Source organism: Marmota monax, unplaced genomic scaffold (genome assembly GCF_021218885.2).
Source record: "Marmota monax isolate L192 unplaced genomic scaffold, Marmota_monax_Labrador192_F-V1.1 WCK01_AAM20220418_F8-fsc00140, whole genome shotgun sequence".
NCBI lineage: Eukaryota > Metazoa > Chordata > Mammalia > Rodentia > Sciuridae > Marmota > Marmota monax.
Genome location: NW_026694256.1, coordinates 2681637 through 2708557, shown reverse-complemented (window position 1 = coordinate 2708557; position 26921 = coordinate 2681637). Strand labels below are relative to the sequence as shown.

The window sequence follows — 26921 nt, the reverse complement described above, 5'->3', positions numbered from 1 at the left end:
TGCACCAATTTTCAGTCCCACCAACAAGGTATGAGTGTACCTTTTTCACCACATCCTCGCCAACATTTATAGTTGCCTATATTCTTGATTGCTTTTCTGACAGGAGTGAGATGAAATCTTAGAGTAGTTTTGATTTACATTTCTCTAATTGCTAGAGATATTGAACACTTTTTCATATAAATGTTATCATTTTGATATATCTATCAATTTGAAACTGCATATAAATAGATTCATGTAAAAATGACTCCTGATTAGCCATATTATTCTTTTTCTTAATGTTAAAGTGCCTTTTTAATGGTTCCCTTTTTGGACTAATTATTCTGCCTTAAGAAATACATGTCATAGCTTTGTTGATATTATTTGCCATTTTATTGCTGATTGTAAAATATGAAAACTAAACTAACATAACTAAATAGGTATGTGTGATTAATTATTTAGATATAAATTTTATTTATCAAAGTTTATTCATTTTGATCTAATTAGGAGCAATGCTTTTTGAAGTTGTATATTTTCAGACACTAGAGGATTTATTGATCAGTGAAGAATTTGTGGGAAAGTTACTAAATGAAATATACAGATCTCAAGAGTAAAAGTAATAAGCTGAACTGGAATAGAAAAAAAATTAAACAGTTATAAGTGCATATTTGCTTATTAAAGTCTCTTTCAAGAGCAGCTGTGATTAGAAAGAAAATACAAATCTGAAACTATATTCTCTTTTTAAATGAGTAACAAAAAATCACATTCTAATTATCTTTTTGAACAATTTTATTCTTTGTTTAAAAACTTTTCTTAATATATTTTGTTCACTTTCCTGGCTTAAACAGTACTACATATCTTTAATGATTCATCTCTCTCAATTCCTTGGATTCACCATCCTATATGTCATTGATTATAATACTTTACTTATCAGCAAATGAGCTAATATAGATAACCCCTGGAATTATCTGTGGAATAATAGTTTAGGAAAACCTGCTTGGTTTTTCTCATTTCTGTTCTCCTGCACCCCCAACGTAAAGCAGATTACAGAAAACTGTTTCATGTTTTGTGACACACTGCTTTTATAATGTATAGATACAAAGCAGATCTTGCCTAGATGTACAACAGAAATATTGCCTCATGTTTGTAATGACAAATTGTCATTTAAAAAGTGTTTTCCATTTGTATTTAAATGTTTTTAACCTTCATTATGTGAGAGATGGAGAAATGCAGGATCAGTGAAATAAATAGACTTAGTGAAGTCACTCAGATAAAAAACTTCACTTAAAACCACTTTGATTCTACAGTTTTCTTCTGTACTAGTTCTTTCTATGTAGAGAGCAAATAAAATAAATTTGAAAGAGCTGTTAAAAATAGTGCCTTTGAATCATAAAACTTGATCATTTAGAAATCATACCTATTCTGCCTTCCTTGGGTATCTGTAAGTAATTATTTCAATCAACTTTAACATTCTTATGAGAGTCTTTGAAGGTTTTTTAAAATCTAGATATAAGTAAGAAAATTTAGTTCAGATAAAATAATTGTGTGATCTCAGTGTTGCATCTTAATGTACTTTAACATGAGCTTAACTGCAGGCGAAGAGCAAAATTTCGGAAGGCTGTGGTTAAACTTAATGCATATTGTGCAAGTGATTTTATTTCTTTATGAGGCTAGATGTGTTTTGTTGTGTATGTGTGTGTGTGTGTGTGTGTGTGTGTGTGTGTGTGTGAGAGAGAGAGAGAGAGAGAGAGAGAGAGAGAGTGTGTGTCTGTGGTGCTTGGGATTGAACCCAGGGCTTTTTTATGCATTCAAGGCAAGCACTCTACCACTGAGCTATATCCCCAGCCCAAGGCTAAATGTCTTAAAAAATGTTGTAGAGTATAATTAGTTCACAAGGAACTGTGTTTTGCAATTTAAAACAAGTTAAATTTGTTTTACTTTCTTTATATGACTCATATCCTTAATAAGAGATTTTGACAAAGATATGTCAAAGAAAAGACCTTGGGAAGACACAGGAAGCAGATGCCATCAAGAAGTCAAGAGGACAAGGCTCAGAAGAAGCTAACCCTACCTACAGCTTGACCTGAGACTTCTTTAGAATAGTGAGAAAATATATTTCTTTTGTTGTTTAATCCAGTAGTTTGTGGTTCTTTGTTATATTGAACCTAACAAACAAATACCATTTTAATCAAATACCATTTAATACCAGTTAAAAGCAGAATTAACATGCTAAAAAGTTGAATCAAGGAAATAACTTTTATAGCTTATTCAAGTTTTTTGTTTGTTTGTTTGTTTTTGTTTTTTTTAATGTGGTCCTGGGAATTGAACCCTGGGAATGCTCTACCACTAATTTGTACCCCCAGACCTTTATTTAAAATTTTATTTTGAGGTAGGATCTTGCTAAATTGCCCAGGCAGGCCTCAAACTTTCAGTCCTCCAGCCTCAGCTTTTGGAATAGCTGGAATCACAGGTGTATGCTAGCACACCTGGCCATAAATGTATTTTTAAAAGGGCAAAATGTTAGGAAAAAGAGGGAAAATTTGTTTACCTGTATCTGTACCTATGAAAAAATGAGATAGGACACCATATCTATGCCCATTTTCTCTCCCACCCTTTAAAAAACAAAAGAAAAAAGAGCAATTCAATAAAAAATTTTCCTCAGAAGTAATTTGTAAATCATAAATGAAAATTAAATAATGGAAAGAAATTTTATTAGTTTTCTGTAATTGCAATAACAAGTTACGTAACTGAGTTGTTAAAAACAGCAAAAATTTTATTTTCTCACAGTTCTGGAGACTTTAAATCCAAAAGTTGGTGTTGACAAGGCTATGTTCACTCTGAAGGCACTTAGAAAATAACTATTTCAGGCCTCTCTCTTAGCCTCTGGTGGTCTTGGGTGTCTCTTGCCTTGTAGATATGTCATTGCAATCCTCCATCTTTATGAGGTGTGTCTTTTCCTTGCCTTTCCTTGTGGCCCAACTGTCTCTATGTCCATATTTTCTCTTATACAAAGTCAGTCATTTTGGATTAGGACCCACCCTAAAAAACTCATTTTAATCAGATAGCCTCTGTAAAGACTTTATTTCCAAGTAAGGTTACATGCTGAGGTACTCGGGTTTAGGATTTTGACATGTCTGTTTATTTGGGGTAGGGTATTGACCATGGTGGAATTAATATAACAGAATGTTAACAGTGTTAATCTCTGCATTGTTGTTATTGATCTTTTTTTCTTAAACTTTTCTGTTTTCCACAGTGTGCACATATTGCTTTTATAATCTAAACAGATGTTATTCTCAAAAAATGTTTTTATGAAAGTCTCATTTTTAAATCATTCTCTCCATTAGCTCCCAGTTTATATGATATATAATTTTGTTTGGTTTAAGAAGTTTTCTAATTCAGCAAGAGTTTATTTGCATTAATGTAACAGCAATCTATAATCTGTGTAATTTTATATCTATGAATATAGGTAGGATATAAAATGGATTCTACTGTCATGTACAGCTAAAAAGAACCAATAAATTGAAAAGAAAAGAAAAAATAAAAAACTCCCATCTCTGAATTAAAAGGGTCTCTTAGCCGTTGTATCTGTTGAGAGCAGACTGGTGTTATGAGTAAGAAGAGGACAGTATGCATAATGAAGGCATACAGCAGTAGTTATAAGAGCAGCTCGAATACCTTCAGTTATCCTGAGTCCCAAGGCCATGAATTTTCTCAAATGGTAAGCAGATAGGAGAAGTATACTTGTTAGTACACTACTTTGCAGCCTAACGATCTATTTTTATAAAATACAAGATTTTTTGTTGGCTTTCTGTGTTACTGGTTGCTGCTTTTTATTAGCAAAATGTAGTTTTAAAAGATTTTTAATGAACTTTTTAATTTTATTTTTTAAAGATTTGCCTGCAATGGATAAACCAGTGTTTTTGGAATTATTTAGATTGGATAGAAATATGCCACTACATTGCTACCTGTATTTTCCTTGGTCCTGATTATCAAGTGTATATCTGTATCGCTATATTTAAACATCTACAACAAGACATTCTACAGCACACTCAGACTCAAGATCTGCAAATTTTCCTAAAAGTAAGTATGTTTATGTTGAGGGAAAAATGTTAATTAATAGCTAACAGTTAACTTTGGGTGATTAATGCCAGGTACTTTACTAGACACTCACCTATCCCCAAAACAACTCTTGAGAGGTAGGTATTATTATCCATTTTAGGGATAAGAAAGTGTTGGGCTGGGGATGTGGCTCAAGCGGTAGCGCGCTCGCCTAGGGATAAGAAAGTGAGGCTTGGCCTGAAATAAGTTACCCACATTTTACAGCTAAAGTGGATTTGCCATATGAAATTCAACTGTCTGAATCCCGAACTTTGCTCTTAATCAGTATGCTGTGCCAAAAGACATTTAAAAATATATGTTTCTTTGTCTTACTTAGTCAATAAAAGTTCAGTTTAATGATGTTTTTCTTGAAATAAATGCAATCAATTATTTAAGATTACTAACCTGTCAAGCATTTTTGTTTCATAAATACCAAATTTAAAATGTCTTTTAAGCTTCATATATCACTAGAATTATATCTGAGAAACATTCATAATGAAATTGTATGCCAAGACAATAATGGTTGCATATGTAGAAGGAAAACTGAGGTAGAAAAAAAAAAAAAACGTGCTCTCCAAGAGGTGATTCAGACAACAGGGAAGGTTAAACTGGTGGGAATTGTGCTAATGACACACATGGATTCATTTTCAGCAGCTATAGTGATCAACTTATAGGAATTTGTAGTCTTATATCCAAAGAACCCTTAGCCCATAATTCTCTAACCTTTTGTCCCAGTTTAGTTTCTCATATAGTTTTTTTCACTATCTGAAATTTATTATGTGTTTTAGTCTGTCTTCCTCAGTATATTATTTTTGTTCCAAAAGGACTGTGACTTGGTTCATCTCATTTATGGATGGATTTTCAGTGCCTTGAACTGTACCCATCATAAATAGTGCTCAATAAATATTTGTTGATAGAATACATGAATGAACAAATAATATTAAAAAATAACAGGAAAAATGTGTGACCTTAGTTTTATTTACTTTGAACAACAAACATTACTAAATTCTACCAATGCTTACCACGTCTTCTCGCCAAAAGCAGAGCATCTTTACATATCATCATCTTGAGTCTTATTAATGTTAGTTACTATTGCAATTTCATATTTCTCTTGACTACAAATTCTTATAAGTTGATCACTATAGCTGGTGAAAATGTCCCTTACTGAAAATGAATCCATGTTTATCATTAGCAGGGAAAATTGTCACAGGATTTGCAAATGGTGACCACTTTAAATTTGTCTCAGACTCCCTTGTGCACTGGATATAATACTATAGATTTAAAACTAACAGATTGTAAATGCATGGTAGGGGGTAAGAAATTATCTTTATTACCTAATTTCTATTTAAATCACTAAAATTTGAATTGAGTCAGTTCAAGAATTTGTTGGCAAGCATTTAATTTTAACATGTGTCCTAGAACTAACCTGACTTTTTACTTCTGTTGTTTGCATTCATCTGAGAGATTAGGAAAAACACTTTTTCCAGAGGGTAATGTGACTATCTTTTGCTTTATTTTCAGTAGATAGGTCTCAGAGTCCACTGTTTGTTTTTGATAGACATGAATATATGGTCATCATTTCTCACTTTTTCACATATTAGCCAATAATTAAATATTGATTAAAGAAGTAATTTTATTCTTCCTTCCCTTGGAACATCCCTCAGGTAAAAGATAGTTATGTTATTAATTCATCAAATTATTCCATGATTCTACATATTTAATAGTGATTGATTCTAAGAGGAGAGAAGATAAAATAGAACATTGGAACTTTAACTTTTTATTATATATATTTTGTGACCTTTTAAAATTTTTAATTTTGCAGGATGATCCCATACTACTTTTATAATCAAGCTAATTTTTTAAAAAGTTGAATAAGTTTGAGTTCAAATAATCAAACCCAATCAAATGAGTTTTTAAAATATTTAAAATCACAAATGTATAATGCTTTCAGTTATTAGTTATCCTGGAATATTGTAGATAGCTAGGTGGTTCCAGGAAATTAAAAATATTCGGTTCTTCTCCTGATTTAGGTTTCATGGATTGACAGAAAGTATCATGATAAAAGCATTGCTTTAGGAATAAAAATCTGTGTGACATATGTGGTATAGAGAATATCAGCCCATTTCTATTCATTTGGTTTAGGCTCAGGACTTTCAATGAGGTAATTGAGAGTTCTGATTCCTTGCTTACATTTTCAATAGCCCAATGAAGAGTTCTTCGTGATTCTAAAACAGTATATTAAAAAGACAAGCTGGGATTACTTAGATCAGAAGGTGGTCAACATGAATAGAGAGCCCAGGTTTCCTGGGAGGAGGAAACAAAGGTTTTTTTCCTCTTCTGATTAAACCACTAAAATAGGAGATCAGATAAACCCTGTGGGTATAAATTGATATCAGAAATTATTGTTGTTTTTTTCATAACATCTTTAAATATTCAACAAAAATGTGAGTTGGATGATATAGAACGGTTAAGTGTATTTTTCTTATACTATGATGATATAAACTAGAACTGACTTTGAAGGCAACTTCCTTGAACCTGAGGTCTCAAATGTTTTTCATTTTTTTCTTTTTCTGTTTTTCTTTTGGAGAATGTGGTACTGGACTTCAGACATTTTTTTTCTGTAACAGATGATAGTTCAGAAAGTCTGTAGGCATTGTAATCCCAGGGAGAAAACATGCAACAAAATAAATATTTTGCAATATCTCAGCTAGCTAGAAAGTCTAAGTTTTCTCTTTTTTTCCTCATTCTATAATTAATTAATTTTACTTTTTAGTGGACTCATCTATAGTAGACATACAATATAGATGCAGATTTGGTGTAATAACAGTTCATGTGAAGAAGTCTGTGTTTTAGCAGCCTGGCTGTGTTGCATGCCTCTCTTACATGCTAATAGGCTGGCAGTAATTTTAGTTGTAGTTTATATATTCATCCTGGGGACTAACTTAACTGAAATGCCAGACTAGGAAGATTGCCTTCCAGTGAAAATCAGGCTGTCAGGGCTCAAAATACTTAATTAAAATGCTTCAACTAAATTCTACATATTATGGCAAAATCAGATTAATTTCAACCCAATCAGTAAATTATCAAGAGGGATTTTTTTGTTGGTGCTGCTGCAGCTGCTGTTACCAGAAGATGTTTACAGGGTAAAAAATAGAGATCAGTCTGAGAAAAACTGATTGAATGCTAAGCTCTTAGAAGACAAAAGTATGCATAGTATGGAAAATAATTCATCATCTGAGAGAAAAAAATAAGACACATTCAATATACTGTGTTTTGAAGATAGGATTTCTGCATTGCCTTTATTTCATTTGAGTGGAGTGTACTTGTATTCAAGTTCCAGCTTTGTCACTCACTGTGGAAGCTTGGGCTTATTTTTAAACCTCTATGCTTAAGTTTCTTCATCTGTGTTGTATGAAATGAAACATACCTATCACATAAAATTGTGATAGATAAGAATTAGATGAGATGATATTTGTCATTAGAATTAGATGAGATGATATCTGTAAAATACTTCTAGAACATTATATGGATCATAGCAAGTGCATCAGAAAAACTTAGCCATCACTGTTTCTACATCCCTGCCCCATCTCCCTTATTTTGCTTCTTAGTTTAGAAAAAGATGTATTGAGAACAAAGTAAAAGAAACAGTATTTTCTGAGTCCATAGCTATAGCTAACCTTTGGTCTACTTTCTCTCAGTTTTTCCCCAGCCCCTGAGTTTTCTTAGTATATAATATCACAGTACCAGCTGGCATGGATATGATCTGCACACCTTAGTCAGAAACATTTTGTTATGCTATATCTGATAAGGACCTACTCTCTCTTTAGTCCAGCCAGGATTGAATCATCTCTCTAATCATCATATCTCAATACCCTTTTGCTGGGCTTAAACCTTCAGGGAACATGTACATTATACTAATAAGCACCATACATTCTCTCTAGAGCCATGCACATTTCCTAAACTACCCTGATTCTAAGGGTTAGTTTGGGTGCTTATTTTAGATTGAGACTGCTTTGACTTTCTAAATCACAATTTATATGGCCAAGGCATGAGTTCACAGATTTTAATATGAAATCTCAAATAGTTTGAAATCTTTAGAATACATAAAAGTGTTCCCTTTAGAGCTTGTTAAGAAAGCAGAATCCAGAATGCAAACACCAGGGATTCAAAAGTTTTAAGGCTCTTGAGTCCTGAATTTCTAATTTTACTAAGCAATCTAGTAGTAATATATTGAAGAAATATTGCTTGCAGCTTTGTTGTGTTTCTTCTACTTTGGCCAAGACAGTCCTTTTTTAATGATAGGTCAGTCGCAAATGGAAAAACTTCATGTCTAGAAAGGGTAAAGTACTGACCTATATTCATAAAATCCCATTTCTCAACCTTTCTCTCAAGTACTGCTTATATGAGACTTGACATTAGTGCAAATTTTTAGTTAAATAACCTTTGTTAAGTATATAAGTTCTGCACTTTTTGTGGTAAGTCCAACTTAACCTGTTCAAAGTTACTTACTGTTTTTTCCTCCATAACTTTTTTGAATAAAGAGCTGTAATAGGTCTGGGGTTGTGGTTCAGTGGTAGAGCACTTGCCTAGCATGTGCAAGGCCCTGGGTTCGATTCTCAGCACCACATATAATAAATAAAGGTATTGTGTCCAACTATAACTAAAAAATAAGTAATTTTTCAAAAGTCTGTAAAAAAAAAACAGAGCCATTATACTAAAAAAAGTCATCATCTTGAAAAAGTATTAATAATTAAATATTAGGGAAAGGCCATCATAAAATGCCTAAACTAGTTCTAAGTCATACAACCAAGGCATGACATGTTGGCACATTTGATGTTTCTGTCTTTTGTATATACCACTGTAAAAGGCCTTATCTTCTCTTTAAATTCCAAGCTGGCAGGGCTTACAGTCACTTAAAAATATTTCTGTTGGAAATTAGTTTCTCTGGTAATTTTGGAAACTTCAACTGATACAGAGCTCTTTTGAAAGTATAAGTATAGCTTGCTGTCCATGATAGGCACATTCCTGAGAATTTATAAGAAGACAGGTAATGTCTTAATATCTTAGGTGAGTGCATCTCTATTCTTGGTAAGGGATTGAGGAGCAGAGATTGAAGATAATAATCCTTGATAGATCATCCATGCTTGATTTAGGTCTGCATTGTCATCAGGAAAAGGTATCCCAGTTGTTTCAAAGACCCAGAGTTGATTAAAATATAACTTCTCACTTTTCTGCACAACATTAGTGCCTTCGGTGTTTATCATATGCTAGGACTTGACAGATACTGTCTGTTCACTCTTTGGCTCATTCATCTATTTATTGTGCAACAACTGTGTCCCATCTTCAATTGCAGTCACAAGACAGGATATTCCTACCCACACTAACCTTAAATTCTACTCAGAGAGAAATAGTAGTGAAAAATGTATATACTTCAAATTTATGTGGTCTTTTAAAAAAAAGATATGTGATCTTAAAAATATCAAACATGGTGAGGAAATCAGAGATGTTATTTAGACAAACAGTCCAGGGAAGGCCACTCTTCATGATGTAGAAAGGGACCTAAATGAAGCAAAGACTTGTGGGCAGAATTCTTCTTAAATTGGAAGATAAACAATTGCAGAAATTCAGAAGAGAATGACTTGAGCCCTTAGACACTGGTAAGATCTCTGGGGCTTGAACAAGATGAATTAGAAGGGTTAGTGATAAGAAGAGACCAGATCATATAAGGCTTTGTAGTCTATAATAAGTAGTTCAGATAGCAGAATATTTACTCATCATAGCAACCATATACTATTATTATTCTCATTAAACACATGACAAATCGAGGGTTAGAGTGTCACTAAATTTGCCTGGGTTCTTATTCTTGCCTAGTAACATAAGAAGGTTTAAACTCCATTTGTTTGTTTGTCTGAATCCAAATCCTATATTCCTTTTTCGGTATAACATTGTCTTTGATTAACTAGTCTTGTTGCCTTAAAAAATAATACTAAATTCAACTGGTCCTAATCAACTGTTCTCAATAGTAGAAGAAAACAGATACGTACTTAAAACTGAACTTCTATACACAAAGGAGAGAAGGAAGGTATGTATATACCTGTGTTAGTCAACTTTGCATTGCTATGGCCAAAATACCCCACAAGAATAACTTAGAGGAGGAAAAGTTTGTTTTGGTTCATGTTTCTCAAGATTAATTCTATGTTTGTTCAACTCTATTTCACTGGCCCAAGGTGAGGCAGCTCATTATTGTCAGAAGGGTTTGGTGATAGAGCATTGCTCTATTCATGCCTAGAAAGCAGAGAAGAAAGAGAAGGGGCTACAGGGAAGAAAAACTCTCCTAGGGCATGTACCCAGTGACCTACCCCTTCCAGCTGTGCCCCACCTGCCTACAGTTACCAACCAGCAAGTCCATTCAAATTAGGATAGAATGATAAGATCATAGCTCTCATAATCCAGTTGTTTTCATCTCTGAACATTGCTGCATTTTCACAAGAACTTTTGGGCAACACCTAATATCCAGGCCATAATAATACCATATCATATAATACTGAATACACTCAATATTATGGTTTAGCAAGGTAATTTTAATGCTTTTGATAATTCCATATTTAAAACCAATAATTAATGATGAAAAAATCATTGAAAGCACACTGATTGAATAATGGTTATAACAGGTACCAAAAAGAAAATGCAATATGCTCAAGATGAACTTTGTAACCCAAATTTAAACCACTCTAGTATAACCTGTTCTTAAAAAAAAAAATATCTTTGGAATGAATACTGTACTATTTATAGAGTATTGTTACATTATTACCTTTCGTAATTAATGTCTGTCTATTTAAAGATTAGAGGCATTTATATTTTATATAGAGTCCAATATACTTAGGTATTTAAATGAAATTCTAATAAGGAATTATAATGAGGAAACACTTTGTTAAAACTATAATGATAAGCTGGTGTTTAAAATAATTATAGGTAAAGTTATCTACTAAAAAGACCATTAGAGAACATTTAGGATAAGATAAAAAGTATTCGACTTTGAAGACAGAAAGTGAAATTCAGATATTTTGAAACTTTATTTAGAGTTAAAATTGCCTACAAATTTTAAATAATAAACTACATAATTTAAAAGGATTCATCTTGATATGTATAAATTTTTCTCTTGTAAAATAAAACCTTAATAATTTTATGTGCTATTATTTTTTGAGTATCTCTTCAGAATAGTTATCAGAATATTTTCTATTAACTTTAAAATTAATGTCTAAACTGGAGGCACAAAATTTCAAAGAACACATTCTAAAGAAGAAATATATTTAAGTCAAGTAATAGCTGTGGCTTTCCTAGGTAGGTAGTTTTATGTTTAAATTAAAGTAGAATAATAATTAAAAGATGCTAAATATATTTTGCTTATTTTTTGCCCTGGAATGTATTATTAGAGCTATTGTTCAAATGCTGTCATCTCTTATTGTAATTCATATTTAATGAACAATAAGCATTTCTTTGAAAATCATGACTATGTACTGAAACGGTTCTTTGGCAGTGAATCTTTTTTCTCTGGTTAGAATAACACATTACTGTAATTCCTTTCCATTTTAGGATTACTTTCAGTGAAGGGATGATCAAAATTAAATCAAATATAATTTGAAGAAAATGAATAAATTCTTTTTTTTTAATTGGTTGTTCAAAACATTACAAAGCTTTTTTTTTTAAATTGGTTGTTCAAAACATGAATAAATTCTTGACAGTTTCATGATTACAACAATAACTATTTAAATGAACTCTTGAACAGTAATTTTGGTCTTACTTTAATCCTTTTTTCTCCCTTGTAAAAAGTGAAGTATTTTTGGTAGGAAAGAAATGTACAAAGACCTAGTGTTCTGCCATTCATCATGAACATCTTTCCTTTGAAGATAATTAACTGAAGTTACTTATACAAATAGTTGGAGACATGCTATATACCTGTTAACATTTTAGGACAGGGCCCCTATTCATCTTTGTCTCTTGATTGCATAACCAAGAACCTTCGATGTAATAGCCAAGTAAGTGTATGAATGAAGGAGTGAAATAATGTCACAGTTACTTGAGAGTTCAGATATTTATGTTGGAAGCTATGAGCTCTTGCTTTCATGATGTAATGTTATATAAAATATCATATTTCTTCAGCTTTTGTTAGGCTCATAGATCAATAATTAATATCTTTAGAATATCCCAACTAACCTCTTCCTCATTATGTAGATCTTTAAATGATACATTTACAAGCTGCACATTATTGCTCATAAGTGACTAATGACATCTGAGGGGTTGTTGTTGTTATTGTTGTTGTTGTTGTTAGCTATAAAAATCTTTGATTTTGAGAGTAGACAACCTTGTTTCATAGGAGATGATTCATTCCTACTATCTGCATACACAGCCCACTAAAGACAAAGCAATTATACATTAACTGGCAACATAAAGTTCCCCCACCATCCATAGCTGAAATTAAATGTTACATCAATTATTTAAAAATTATTAACTTGGAATTGTATGTCTTTACCAAAGTGAATGAACTTCCCTTAATATTTCTTGGCAGGAAGAAGCACTGCATGGGTTTCGAGTGAGTGATTATTTTGAATACATGGAAAATTTGGAGCAAAACTACAGACCAGTTGTGCTGAGAAACATGCGGAACATTAAAGTGCAGAGCACATAGATCATGATATGCACTGTATAATTTTATGTTTTATTCATGTTTTAAAGGAAACAAGGGGACTTGACTGTTTGCTGTCTGTATCTGTACCAGTGTATGCTCTCTGAATACACACATTGTAAATCAATACTGGGAGGTTTTGAATATAATAATATATTCAAAATGGTATTAGCTCCATTTGTGACATGGAGTGAATTCATTTTTTAAGTTTATTGTTTTGTAAGGTTTTATAATCAGATATGGCTTACTTATAGTTTTTATTTATGTTTAAAAGTCCCAACCAAGGGGCTGGGGATGTGGCTCAAAAGGTAATGGACTCATCTGGCATGCGCAGGGCACTGGGTTCGATCCTCAGCACCACATAAAATAAAGATGTTGTGTCCACCGAAAACTGAAAAATAAATATTAAAAAATTGTCTCTCTCTTCTTTTTTATCTCTCTCTCTCTTTAAAAAAAAAAAGTCCCAACCTACATCTTCTCTACCATATGAGTATAATATTTTTTCTAATGAGTTTAGAAAGAAGAAAATATTCTAAAGAGTTAATAGACTAGCCAAAAAGTATATTTAGAGGTAAGGGGAAAAAACAGTTGTTTTGTCCATTTATGTTTCTATATTTGAAGGAAAACAGGTAATACCACAAATGCTTATTACCTGTGGAGGACCAGATGATATTTATAATAGCAGGTGGCAGGAAAACTTATTGTTCTCAGATATAATTGTTTTTCTAGGATATGCTTTGGATACCTATACCAATTTATAATTTTTCATTTGAAATATACTCTTTGCATGGTTCATTTAAAAACTAGATTGTTTATTTCATTCTTGTAAGTATTCTACTATTATTTTCTGTGTATTTCCTTAGGGATAGATTTTTATTTGTATTGAACTTGAAAACATTAAAGAGAATACATTTCTAAATTATTTTAAATGACTAACATAATGTTTTACTGAAATACAAGTCTCTGTGCCAGCAAGTTTAATACAGTATTGGAGGGTCTATTTTCTTAAGAGTCAAATATACTATCTGAAAAATAATACATAAATTATTAAATTATTAATTTAGCTACCAGTTTATTTCAAGATTTTTTAAAAATAATGCAGGTCAGTGATACTCTTTTCGTATATCTAAATACAAGTCAGCTATTTAAATAATTCTGAAACTAACCCTGATGAAATAATCAACAGAGCATCCACAAACTTCTTTGTTCTTTCAGCGTGTGAAACATCTGGGCATATACAGTTTTCAGTTTTGTGATATTTAGGTTTTCAATATCAGCCTCCAAAATCAGGTTTTATACTGTAAATGCCAATGATAGCTATTCAGTAATGGTGTTTCTAAAGGGCATTGTAAAGTTGAGAAAAGTAAATTGAGCAAGTTAATTTGACATATTGCTCACTTTGGCTCCAGCCGATGTGAGTTAAGTTAGAGTGTTCCCAGTGACCCAAAACACCAAGGTTTGTTTCAAGCTTAATTTTGAAGAGCTGTTCCATGAAACCTGTAATACATGTTGATGATTTCATTTCTTCCTCTTCTGTTCCTTTTGGACCTACGAAACTTGCAGTTTTATTTTATTTTTTTTTAAAAAAAGCTCTAACACAGTAATTGGAAATAAGAATGGAGAAGGAAAGTTAAATTGTAATTGAACTTTACACCATTGTTGATTTTTATTAGAAACTGAGGTAAGCTTTAGGTTATCACAACTCCATTTTGGAAAAACTGACTTCAGTTAGTGCCAGAGGCTTTCATTTTCATTCGATAGAAATATCTTCTGAGCAATGACTTAGCATTTGTTTAGTGGAAAAAGCTGTATGGTAGTTTGTGTAGCTACTAAGTATACTAATTATGGGTAATATACGTAAATTTTAAGAATACCTTTTAGGACAAGAATATTTTGTCTTGTCTTTCAATATTTTTTAAATTATAACATAAATCCTTAGGACTTACTTGATTTCTAATTTATGGAGGGGCAACTAATACATTTTATAGTATTATTATAGTTATTATGTAGTATAAACAAGTTTGTGAAAAATCTAAATACTCATGTAAATCATATAAATATTTGACTATTTGCTTTCACTACTATTATTGCTGTTGTTGTTATATTATTATTATCATCATCCTATTTTCTATGGGTAGTAGTAGAGATTGAACCTGGGTGTACTCAGCCATTGAGCTACACCTTCAGCCTTTTCTTTTTTTAATTATACATGACAGGGTATATTTTGACATATTTATACAAGCATGGAGTATATCTTAGTCTAATTAGGATCCAGTCTTCTTGTTGTACATGATATGAAGATTCTCTGTAGTGTATTTACATATATATATAAGAAAGTTATGTAAGATTCATTCAACTGTTTTTCCTATTCCTATCACAGTCCCCAGGGTAGTGATGTAGCTCTGAGGTAGGGCACTTGCCTAGAATGCATGAGGCCCTGGGTTCAGCCTGAATACCACAAAAAAACAAAACAAAGCAAATCCTGTCATCATCACTTCCCTTAATTCCTCTTTGTCTAATCTACTGAATTTCCATTCTTTGCCTCCATCTTGTTGTGTTAGCATCCACATATCAGAACATTCAGACTTTTGTTATTTGGGATTGGGTTTTTTTTTTGTTGTTGTTGTTGTTATTTCACATAACATAATAGTCTCCAGATCCATCGATTACTAGCAAGAGTCATAAAGTCATTCTTTTTTATGATTTAGTAATATTTCATTGTAAAATATATATACCAAGTTTTCTTTATCCAGTCATCTATTGAAGGTCACTTACATTGGTTCGGTAGCTTAGCTATTGTGAATTGAGCTGCTATAAAAATTGATTTAGCTGCCTTACTGTAGTATGCTGATTTTAAGTCCTTTGGGTATACATCGAGGAATAGGATAACTTGGTCAAATGGTGGTTCCATTCCAAGTATTCTGAGGAATCTCCATCCTGCTTTCCGTAGTGGTTGCACCAATCCAGTCCCACTAGCAGTATGTGAGTATACTCTTTTCCCCACATCTTCACCAGCATTTGCTGTTACTTGTATTCTTTATGATTGCCATTCTGACTAGAGTGAGATTGATTTGCATTTCTCTAACTGCTAGAGATGTTGAACATTTTTTTTCATATATTTGGTCATATTGTTGACCATTTGTATTTTTTCTTCTGTGTAGTATTTGTTCAATTTCTTTGCCCATTTATTGATTGGGTTATTTGTGTTGGGACATTAAGTTTTGGAGTTCTTTATATATCCCTGAAATTAATGCTCTATCTGAGGTACAGTTGGAAAATATTTTCTCCCTTTCTGTGAGCTCTCTCTTCACATTCTTGATTATTTCCTTTGCTGTGAAGAAGTTTGATACTGTCACATTTATTGATTCTTGATGTTACTTCTTGCACTTCAGGAGTGTTATTGAAGAATTCAGTTCCTAAGTTAACTTGATGGAGTGTTGAGCCTGTATTTGCTTCTGGTAAGCATAGGGTCTATGGTCTACTGTCTAGGTCTTTGATCCATTTTGAGTTGAGTTTTGTGCAGGGTGAGAAATAGGGGTTAAATTTCATTGTACTACATAGAGATTTCCAGTTCTTCTAGCACTACTTGTTGAAAAGGCTATAGTTTCTCCAATGCATGTTTTTAGCGCTCTTATCCAATGTGAGATAACTATGTTTATGTGGACTTGTTTCTGTGTCTTCTGTTCTGTTCCATTGGTCCTCATATCTGCTTTGGTACCAATAGCATGCTTTTTTTGTTACTATTGCTCTATAAATTTAAGGTCTCATATTGTGATGCCTCTTGCTTCACTTTTCTATCAAAGGACTGCTTTGGTTATTCTGGGCCTCTTGTTTTGCCAAATGAATTTCATGACTGCTTTTTCTAATTTTAATCGAATTGCATTAAATCTTTATAGTGCTTTTGGTAGTTTGGTCATTTTGACAATATTATTTCTGCCCATTCAAGAACGTGGAAAGTCCTTTAATCTTCTATAGTATTCCTAAATTTCTTTCCTTAGTGTTCTGTAGTTTTCATTGTAGAAGTCTTTCGCCTCTTTTGTTAGATTGATTTTTAGGAATTGATTATATACTTTTTGAGGCTATAATAAATAGGATAGTTTTTTAAATTTCTCTTTTGCTAATTCATTGTTGGTGTATAGGACCACAATTGATCTATGTGTGTTAATTTTATATCCTGCCCCTTTGCTGAATTTATTTATGAGTTGTAGAAGTTTTCTGGTGGAGATTTTTGGGGTCTTCTAAATATAGGATCATTTTTGTCAGCAAATAGGGATAGTTTGAGCTCTTTTCCTATTTGCATCCCTTGAATTTCTTTCTTTTGCCTAGTTGCTTTGGCTACTTTCAAGGTGGGATACAAGTGGTGAAAGAAGGCATCCTGGTCTTGTTCTGCTTTTTAGGGGAAATGCTTTCAGTTTTTCTCCATTTTGAATGATGCTGGCTTGGGCTTAATGTACATAGCTTTTTTGAGGTATGTTCCTGTAATTTCTAGTTTTTCTAGTGTTTTGAACATGGATAGATGCTGAATTTTGTCAAATGCTTTTTCTGCATCTATTGAGATAATCATATGATTCTTATCTCTGAATCTATTGATGTGATGAATTATATTTATTGATTTCCATCTGTTGAGCAAACCTAGCATCCCTGGAATGATTCCTACTTGATCAAGGTACACTATCCTTTTAATGTGTTTTGTATGCAGTTCACCAGTATTTTATTAAGAATTTTTGCATCTATGTTCATCAGGGATATTATCCTGACGTTTTCTTTCCTTGATGTATATTTGTCTGGTTTTGGTATTAGGGTATTACTAGTTTTATAGAATGAGTTTGAAAGAGTTCCCTCCTTTCTATTTCATGAAATAATTTGAGGAGTATAGGTGATAGTTCTTTTTTGAAGCTCTGATAAAATTTGGCTAGAAATCCATATGCTCCTGGGCTTTTTTTGTTGGTAGGCTTTTGATGACATCTTCGATTTCACTGCTTGAAATTGATCTATTTAAATTTTCTGTGTCCGCCTGGTTCAATTTGGGTAGGTCCTATGTCTCTAGAAATTTGTTGGTGTCTGAAAGATTTTCTCTTTTATTGGAGTATAAGTTTTAAAAATAGTTTCTGATTATCCTCTATATTTCAGTTGTGTGCATGGTGATGATTCTATTTTCATCATAAATTTTAGAAATTTTGAGTTTTTTCCCTCCTTCTGTTGGCTAACATGGCTAAGGTTTTATCAATTTTATTTATTTTTTTCAAAACACCAACTCTCTGTTTCTTTGACCTTTAAAAATTTTTGTTTTATTTTGTTTCAATTTCATTGATTTTTTTTTTGTCTGATTTTAATTATTTCCTATCTTCTACTGCTTTCAAAGTTGATTTGTTCTTCTTTTTCTAGGGTTTTGAGATGTAACATTAGGCTGTTTGGTGACTCTCTTTTCTTTTAATGAAAGAGCTCAGTGCTGTGAACTTTACTCTTATAACCGTCTTCATAGTGTCCCAGAGATTTCAATAAGTTGTGTCACTATTCTCATTTACCTCTTAGTATTTTTTTACTTTATCCCCTGATTTCTTCTGCTGTCCATTCAATAGCATGTTATTTAGTGTCCAGTATTAGACTAGCTTCTATTTTTTATCTTATTGCTTTCTAACTTCATTCCATTATGTTGTAATAGAATGCAAGATATTATCTCTATTTTTTTGAATTTGCTAAGAATTGCTTTGTGATCTAAGATGTGGTCTTTTTTAGAAAATGATCTGTGTGCTGCTTAAAAGAAAGTGTATTTTGTCATTGATGAATGAAATATTCTATATATGTCTGTTAAGTCTACATTATTGTGTTTTTTTAGTTCCATAGCTTCTTTAGTTTTTTTGGATGATCTATCCAATGCTGAGAGAAAAGTATTAAAGTCATCCAGTATTATTATTCTATAGTCTGTTTGATTCTCTTGAAATTGGGAAGGGTTTGTTTGATGTATGTAGATTCTCTATTGTTAGTGGCATAAATATTTATGATTATTTTTTTTTATTGTATAATCCTCCCTAAACAGTATGAAATGACCTTCTTTGTTCTTTCTAATTTGGCTTGAATTTCACTTTTTCTGATATGAGAATAGAAACTCTTGCTTATTTACATGATGCATGTGAATGATAGGTTTTTATCCCATCCTTTTACCTTCAGTCTGTGGATATCTTTACCTATGAGGTGAGTCTCTTGTCTTATTGTCTGTCTCCAATTTGCCAGTCTGTGTCTTTTGCTTGATGAGTTTAGGCCATTTACATTCAATTTCATTATTGAGAAATGATTTTTATTCCCTGTCATTTTGATTTATTTTTGGTTTTTAATTTGAAATAGTTTCCCCTTTCATTGACTGTTTTTCTTGTGTCGTTCCTCCCTGTTTAATCAGCTTTTTTGCTGCTGCGACTTAAAGACCTGACCAGAACAACTTTAAAGCAGCAAAAGTTTATTTGGGGGCTCACCCTTTCAGAGGTCTTAGCCACAGAAAGCAAGCTCCATTCCTCAGGACTTGAAGTGAGGCTGAACATCATGGCAGAAGAGTATGGCCAAGGAAAGCAGCTCACATGATGATCAGGAAGCAGAGAGAGAGAGGTCTCCACTTGCCAGAGGTCTGCACTTTTAGGGTATGGGTTCAGAAATCAGCCAAGACCTGGACTGGTTTCCCTCTGAATGTGATGTGTTGTTTTTCTCTAGCAGCCTTTATAATGTATCTATCTATCTATATATATATATATATATATATATATATATATGGCATTTTCATAATAATGTGACTTGGTGTGGGTCTGTTGTAATTTTATATATTTGGGGCCCATAAGCCTCCTGTATTTAATTTTCTATTTTATTCTTAGGGTTTGGGAAATTTTCTAATATTATTTCATTGAAAAGATTGTACATTCCTTTGGTTTGTATCTTTGAGTCTTTATATATCCTGATAAATCTTAAATTTGGTCTTTCATATTATTCCATATTTCTTGAACATTCTGTTCATGATCTCTTAATATCTTTTCTCCATGGTCAATTTTATTTCCCAACATATTTATATATTTTGTCTTCATTGCCTAAAACTCCATCTTCCAAGTGGTCTAGTCTATTGGTGATGCTTTCCATTAGTTTTTAATTCAGTTTATTGATTTTTCTGCATTTTGAGAATTTTCAGTTTATTCTTCTTCAGGATTTCTATCTCCTTATTAAAGTGATAGTTCATCATGGATTTATTCTCTGATATTACTCCTTCTATGATATTTTACTTCACAGATTAGTTTAACTATGAAATTTCTAAATTCCTTCTCTGACATTTTCTCCACTGTGATATCATTGGATTCTGTAATGAGAATTCGATTTGTTTGGAATGGTTTGTTACCTTCCTTTTTCATACTGTTTGTATATCTATACATTTATCAGTGAGACTCTACCCTATGAATTTATAGTGTTCCTGAAGATTTCTAGTACCTCATGGTTTAATGGAAGACAAATACAATCAATATTCATCATTAAACTAAATACTTAGTTTCTATTTTGGCATCTGTGATGTTAATTGGCAGTATAAATGGAAATGGTATGGCACACAATTGCCAATAGCAGAGAAATTGTGTTTTCATGAGGGCTTGCTTTTTCAAAAAAGGTGAAAAGGAAAAATGTAAAGGAGTTTTGGGTGTAATAATTTAATTTTAAAAAAGCACGAATAGTTAAAGAAAAAAAGTACACGTTTTTGTGGACTTCTTCAAAATTTAAAAAGAACATATCTCTTCAAAAGACACAAAAAATAAGCCACAATAGATTTGCAAGGATACATAGTGTGTGACCTTGTATCCAGATTATAAAATCTTTCTAATTACTCAATAAAAAGGGAACACATAATCGAAGAATTGGCTTTTTCCCCCCCTGGGCTTGGGATTCAAACCCCAAATTTTCTAACACTGAGTTCCATGCCTAAACTGTAGACAGAATACATAAACACTACACACACACACACACACACACACACACACACACAGAGAGAGAGAGAGAGAGAGATGGCTAACACACAAGATGATGTTCCTCACTATTAGTTTCAGGGAAAAACAAAACTACAAGTGTATAACCACTTCACACACTAAAATGTCTACAATAAAATAAATCACATGATCTAAACAAGGGTTGTGAAGGAGGTCGAACAATTAAAACTTATACCTTTTTTGGGGAATGAAAAGTACAATAGCCACTTTGGAAGTTTGATCAATTTTTACATGACATTAATCATACACCTAATGATATGATTCAGCCGTAACTCTTCTAGGTATTTCCCCTAGAAGAAATAAATTATATATCCATTCAAAACTTACATCTGAACAATAATTATAATTTTGTTCATAATAGCTTCAAATTGGAAACCACACCAAATTTCTTTCAGGTGATGAATGAGTAAACAAATTGTGGTTGAGTCATAAAATGGAGAACAACTCAGCAATAAAAAGGAGCCAGCTACTGCTACACACAAAATCACGGATGATATTGAAAAACATTATGGTCAGGGAAATAAGCCAGACATAGTCAAAAAATAGTATATTCCATTTGTTTTATTTATATGAAATTCTATAAAAGGAAAATTGATACTAACAATTTTAGTAATTTTCAGGGTTGTTGGTGGGTAGGGAAAAAGGGATTGACTGTACAGATGCAGAGGGGACTTATATACAGGATTGTACTGATCAGTGAATTCATAATATATACATTTTTGAAAATGCTTTGAAATGTATTCTTAAAAGAGTGAACTTTCGTGTGTAAATATCCCCTTAATAAAGCTGACTTTATCAAAAAAAGTATAGATGCTATAAAGAGAATTTGACAATTTCATCATAATGAAAGAATATCAACATCAACAATTATTTAGCTCTAAGTTTCTCATGGATGCCATAATTAGGTTGAGAAATTTCTTCTATTCTAATTTAGAGTTTTTATGAAAAATATTTTTCCATTGAAATGTTTTCATTAAATTCTTCATATTAAAATTATGATGTAATATTTTTTTTTCCTTTTTAAAAATCTTAATATATTGATTTACATTGCTTTTGTTTTGTTTTTGGTACCAGGGTTGAACCCAGGGACATTTAACCACTGAGCCACATCCCCAGACCTTTTTATATTTTATTTAGAGACAGGGTCATCCTGAGTTGCTATGGCCTCACTAAGTTGATAAGGCTGGCTTTGAACTCATGATCCTCCTGCCTCAGCTTCCTGAACCTCTTACATTGGTTTTTGAATGTTAAAACAACTTTGCATTCCTGATATTAAATCTAATTAATCATAAGATTTTATTTTTACAAAATGTGAGGTTTCCATGTTCATGAAGAATATTTATAGTTTCTTTTTATCTGGTTTTGATATCAAGATAATTTTTTTTTAATTTTTTATTGTTGGCTGTTCAAAACATTACATAGTTCTTGATATATCATATTTCACAATTTGATTCAAGTGGGTTATGAGCTCCCATTTTTACCCCATATACAGATTGCAGAATCACATCAGTTACACATCCATTGATTTACATATTGCCATACTAGTGTCTGTTGTATTCTGCTGCCTTTCCTATCCTCTACTATCCCCACTTCCCTCCCCTCCCCTCCCCTCCTCTCCCCTCCCCTCCCCTCCCCTCCCCTCTTCTCTCTCTGCTCCCTCTACTGACATTCGTTTCTCCCCCTTATATTATTTTTCCCCTTCCCCTCACTTCCTCTTGTATGTACTTTTGTATAACTCTGAGGGTCTCCTTCCATTTCCATGCATTTTCCCTTCTATCTCCCTTTCCCTCCCACCTCTCATCCCTGTTTAATGTTAATCTTCTTCTCATGCTCTTCGACCCTACTCTGTTCTTAGTTACTCTCCTTATATCAAAGAAGACATTTGGCATTTGTTTTTTAGGGATTCGTTAGCTTCACTTAGCATAATCTGCTCTAATGCCATCCATTTCCCTGTAAATTCTATGATTTTGTCATTTTTTAATGCAGAGTAATACTCCATTGTGTATAAATGCCACATTTTTTTTATCCATTCATCCATTGAAGGGCATCTAGGTTGGTTCCACAGTCTAGCTATTGTGAATTGTGCTGCTATGAACATCGATGTAGCAGTGTCCCTGTAGCATGCTCTTTTTAGGTCTTTAGGGAATAGACCGAGAAGGGGAATAGCTGGGTCAAATGGTGGCTCCATTCCCAGCTTTCCAAGAAATCTCCATACTGCTTTCCAAATTGGCTGCACCAATTTGCAGTCCCACCAGCAATGTACAAGTGTACCCTTTTCCCCACATCCTCTCCAGCACTTGTTGTTGTTTGACTTCATAATGGCTGCCAATCTAACTGGAGTGAGATGGTATCTTAGGGTGGTTTTGATTTGCATTTCTCTGACTGCTAGAGATGGTGAGCATTTTTTCATGTACTTGTTGATTGATTGTATGTCCTCCTCTGAGAAGTGTCTGTTCAGGTCCTTGGCCCATTTGTTGATTGGGTTGTTTGTTCTCTTATTGTCTAATTTTTTGAGTTCTTTGTATACTCTGGATATTAGGGCTCTATCTGAAGTGTGAGGAGTAAAGATTTGTTCCCAGGATGTAGGCTCTCTATTTACCTCTCTTATTGTATCTTTTGCTGAGAAAAAACTTTTTAGTTTGAGTAAGTCCCATTTGTTGATTCTAGTTATTAACTTTTGTGCTATGGGTGTCCTATTGAGGAATTTGGAGCCCGACCCCACAGTATGTAGATCGTAGCCAACTTTTTCTTCTATCAGACGCCGTGTCTCTGATTTGATATCAAGCTCCTTGATCCATTTTGAATTAACTTTTGTGCATGGCGAGAGAAAGGGATTCAGTTTCATTTTGTTGCATATGGATTTCCAGTTTTCCCAGCACCATTTGTTGAAGATGCTATCCTTCCTCCATTGCATGCTTTTAGCCCCTTTATCAAATATAAGGTAGTTGTAGTTTTGTGGATTGGTTTCTGTGTCCTCTATTCTGTACCATTGGTCCACCCGCCTGTTTTGGTACCAGTACCATGCTGTTTTTGTTACTATTGTTCTGTAGTATAGTTTGAAGTCTGGTATCGCTATACCGCCTGATTCACACTTCCTGCTTAGCATTGTTTTTGCTATTCTGGGTCTTTTGTTTTTCCATATGAATTTCATGATTGCTTTCTCTATTTCTACAAGAAATGCCGTTGGGATTTTGATTGGCATTGCATTAAACCTATAGAGAACTTTTGGTAATATCGCCATTTTGATGATGTTAGTTCTGCCTATCCATGAACAGGGTATATTTTTCCATCTTCTAAGATCTTCTTCTATTTCTTTCTTTAGGGTTCTGTAGTTTTCATTGTATAAGTCTTTCACCTCTTTTGTTAGGTTGATTCCCAAGTATTTTATTTTTTTTGAAGATATTGTGAATGGAGTGGTTGTCCTCATTTCCATTTCAGAGGATTTGTCGCTGATATACAGGAATGCCTTTGATTTATGCGTGTTGATTTTATATCCTGCCACTTTGCTGAATTCATTTATTAGCTCTAATAGTTTCTTTGTAGACCCTTTTGGGTCTGCTAGGTATAGAATCATGTCATCTGCAAATAGTGATAATTTAAGTTCTTCTTTTCCTATTTTGATGCCTTTAATTTCTTTCGTCTGTCTAATTGCTCTGGCCAGTGTTTCGAGAACTATGTTGAACAGAAGTGGTGAGAGAGGGCATCCCTGTCTTGTTCCAGATTTTAGAGGGAATGCCTTCAGTTTTTCTCCATTCAGAATGATGCTAGCCTGAGGCTTAGCATAGATTGCTTTTAAAATATTGAGGAATGTTCCTGTTATCCCTAGTTTTTCTAGAGTTTTGAACATAAAGGGATGCTGTACTTTGTCGAATGCTTTTTCCGCATCTATCGAGATGATCATATGATTCTTATTTTTAAGTCTATTGATGTGGTGAATAACATTTATTGATTTCCGTATATTGAACCAGCCTTGCATCCCAGGGATGAATCCTACTTGATCATGGTGCACAATTTTTTTGATAAGTTTTTGTATCCGAGTGGCCAGAATTTTATTGAGGATTTTTGCATCTAGGTTCATTAGAGATATTGGTCTGTAGTTTTCTTTCTTTGAAGTGTCTTTGTCTGGTTTAGGTATCAGGGTGATGTTGGCCTCGTAGAATGAATTTGGAAGTTCTCCCTCTTTTTCTATTTCCCAAAGTAGCTTGAAAAGTATTGGTATTAGTTCCTCTTTAAAGGTTTTGTAAAACTCTGCTGTATACCCATCCGGTCCTGGGCTTTTCTTAGTTGGTAGTCTTTTGATGGTTTCTTCTATTTCCTCAATTGAGATTGGTCTGTTTAGGTTGTCTATATCCTCCTGACTGAATCTGGGCAGATCATATGACTTAAGAAATTTATCTATGCCTTCACTATCTTCTAATTTATTGGAGTATAAGGATTCAAAATAATTTTTGATTATCTTCTGTATTTCTGAAGTGTCTGTTGTGATATTGCCTCTTTCATCCCGTATGTTAGTAATTTGAGTTCTCTCTCTTCTTCTCTTCGCTAGCATGGCTAAGGGTCTGTCGATTTTGTTTATTTTTTCAAAGAACCAACTTTTAGTTTTGTCAATTTTTTCAATTGTTTCTTTTGTTTCGATTTCATTAATTTCAGCTCTGATTTTAATTATTTCTTGCCTTCTACTTCTTTTGCTGTTGTTTTGCTCTTCTTTTTCTAGGATTTTGAGATGAAGTATGAGATCATTTATTTGTTGGTTTTTTCTTTTTTTAAGGAATGCACTCCAAGCAATGAATTTTCCTCTTAGAACTGCTTTCAATGTGTCCCATAGATTCCGATATGTTGTGTCTGTGTTTTCATTAATCTCTAAGAATTTTTTAATTTCTTCCTTGATGTCTTCTATAACCCATTGATCGTTCAGTAACCTATTGTTCATTCTCCAAGTGATGTATTCTTTTCCCTTCCTTCTTTTATCATTGATTTTCAGTTCCATTCCATTATGATCAGATAGGATGCATGGTATTATCTCTACTCCTTTATATTGTCTAAGAGTTTCCCTGTGACATAATATATGATCTATTTTTGAGAAGGATCCATGTGCTGCTGAGAAAAAAGTGTAACTGCTTGATGTTGGGTGGTATATTCTATATATGTCAATTAAGTCTAGGTTATTAATTGTGTTATTGAGTTCTATAGTTTCCTTATTCAACTTTTGTTTGGAAGATCTGTCCAGTGGTGATAGAGGTGTGTTGAAGTCTCCCATGATTATTGTATGGTGGTCTATTAGACTCTTGAACTTGAGAAGAGTTTGTTTGATGAACATAGCTGCACCTTTGTTTGGGGCATATATATTTATGATTGTTATGTCTTGTTGGTGTATGGTTCCCTTGAGCAGTATGTAGTGTCCCACTTTATCCCTTTTGATTAACTTTGGCTTGAAATCTATTTTATTTGATATGAGTATGGATACTCCTGCTTGTTTCCGAAGTCCATATGAGTGATATGATTTTTCCCAACCTTTCACCTTCAGCCTATGTATGTCTTTTCCTATCAAATGCGTCTCCTGTAGGCAGCATATTGTTGGGTCTTGTTTTGTGATCCATTCTACTAGCCTGTGTCTCTTGATTGGTGAGTTTAAGCCATTAACATTTAGGGTTATTATTGAGATATGGGTTGTTCTTCCAGCCATATTTGTTTATTTATGTTACTAAACATGGTTTGTTTTCCTCTTTGATTATTTTCCCCCCTTTAGTGTCCTACCTCCCACTGTTGGTTTTCATTGTTATTTTCCATTTCCTCTTCCTGTAATGTTTTGCCAAGGATGTTTTGAAGAGATGGTTTTCTAGCTGCAAATTCTTTTAACTTTTGTTTATCGTGGAAGGTTTTAATTTCATCTTCCATCCTGAAGCTTAATTTTGCTGGAAACACAATTCTTGGTTGGAACCCATTTTCTTTCAGTGTTTGAAATATGTTATTCCAGGATCTTCTAGCTTTCAGAGTCTGTGTTGAAAGATCAGCTGTTATCCTGATTGGCTTACCCCTAAATGTGATCTGCTTCCTTTCTCTTGTAGCTTTTAAAATTCTCTCCTTATTCTGTATGTTGGGCATCTTCATGATAATGTGTCTAGGTGTGGGTCTCTTATGATTTTGCACATTCGGCGTCCTGT

At 33.0% G+C, this 26921-nt stretch overlaps 1 protein-coding gene across 10 annotated transcripts in view; it reads left to right on the top strand.

Moving 5' to 3' along the window:
* Positions 1–13184, top strand: part of Tbc1d32 (TBC1 domain family member 32) — a 206970-nt gene extending 193786 nt beyond the window's left edge. For 8 of the 10 annotated variants that reach the window (XM_058586253.1, XM_058586252.1, XM_058586251.1 and 5 more), the window contains 2 exons: positions 3868–4056; positions 12641–13184. In XM_058586253.1, coding sequence (XP_058442236.1) covers positions 3868–4056; positions 12641–12760 — 309 coding nt within the window. In that variant the 3' untranslated portion in view covers positions 12761–13184. Of the gene's footprint in view, positions 1–1944; positions 2079–3542; positions 3695–3867; positions 4057–12640 lie in introns of those variants that run through there. The other 2 variants (XR_009228836.1, XR_009228837.1) reach the window with 2 other exon arrangements.
* Positions 13185–26921: the final 13737 nt, after the last annotated feature.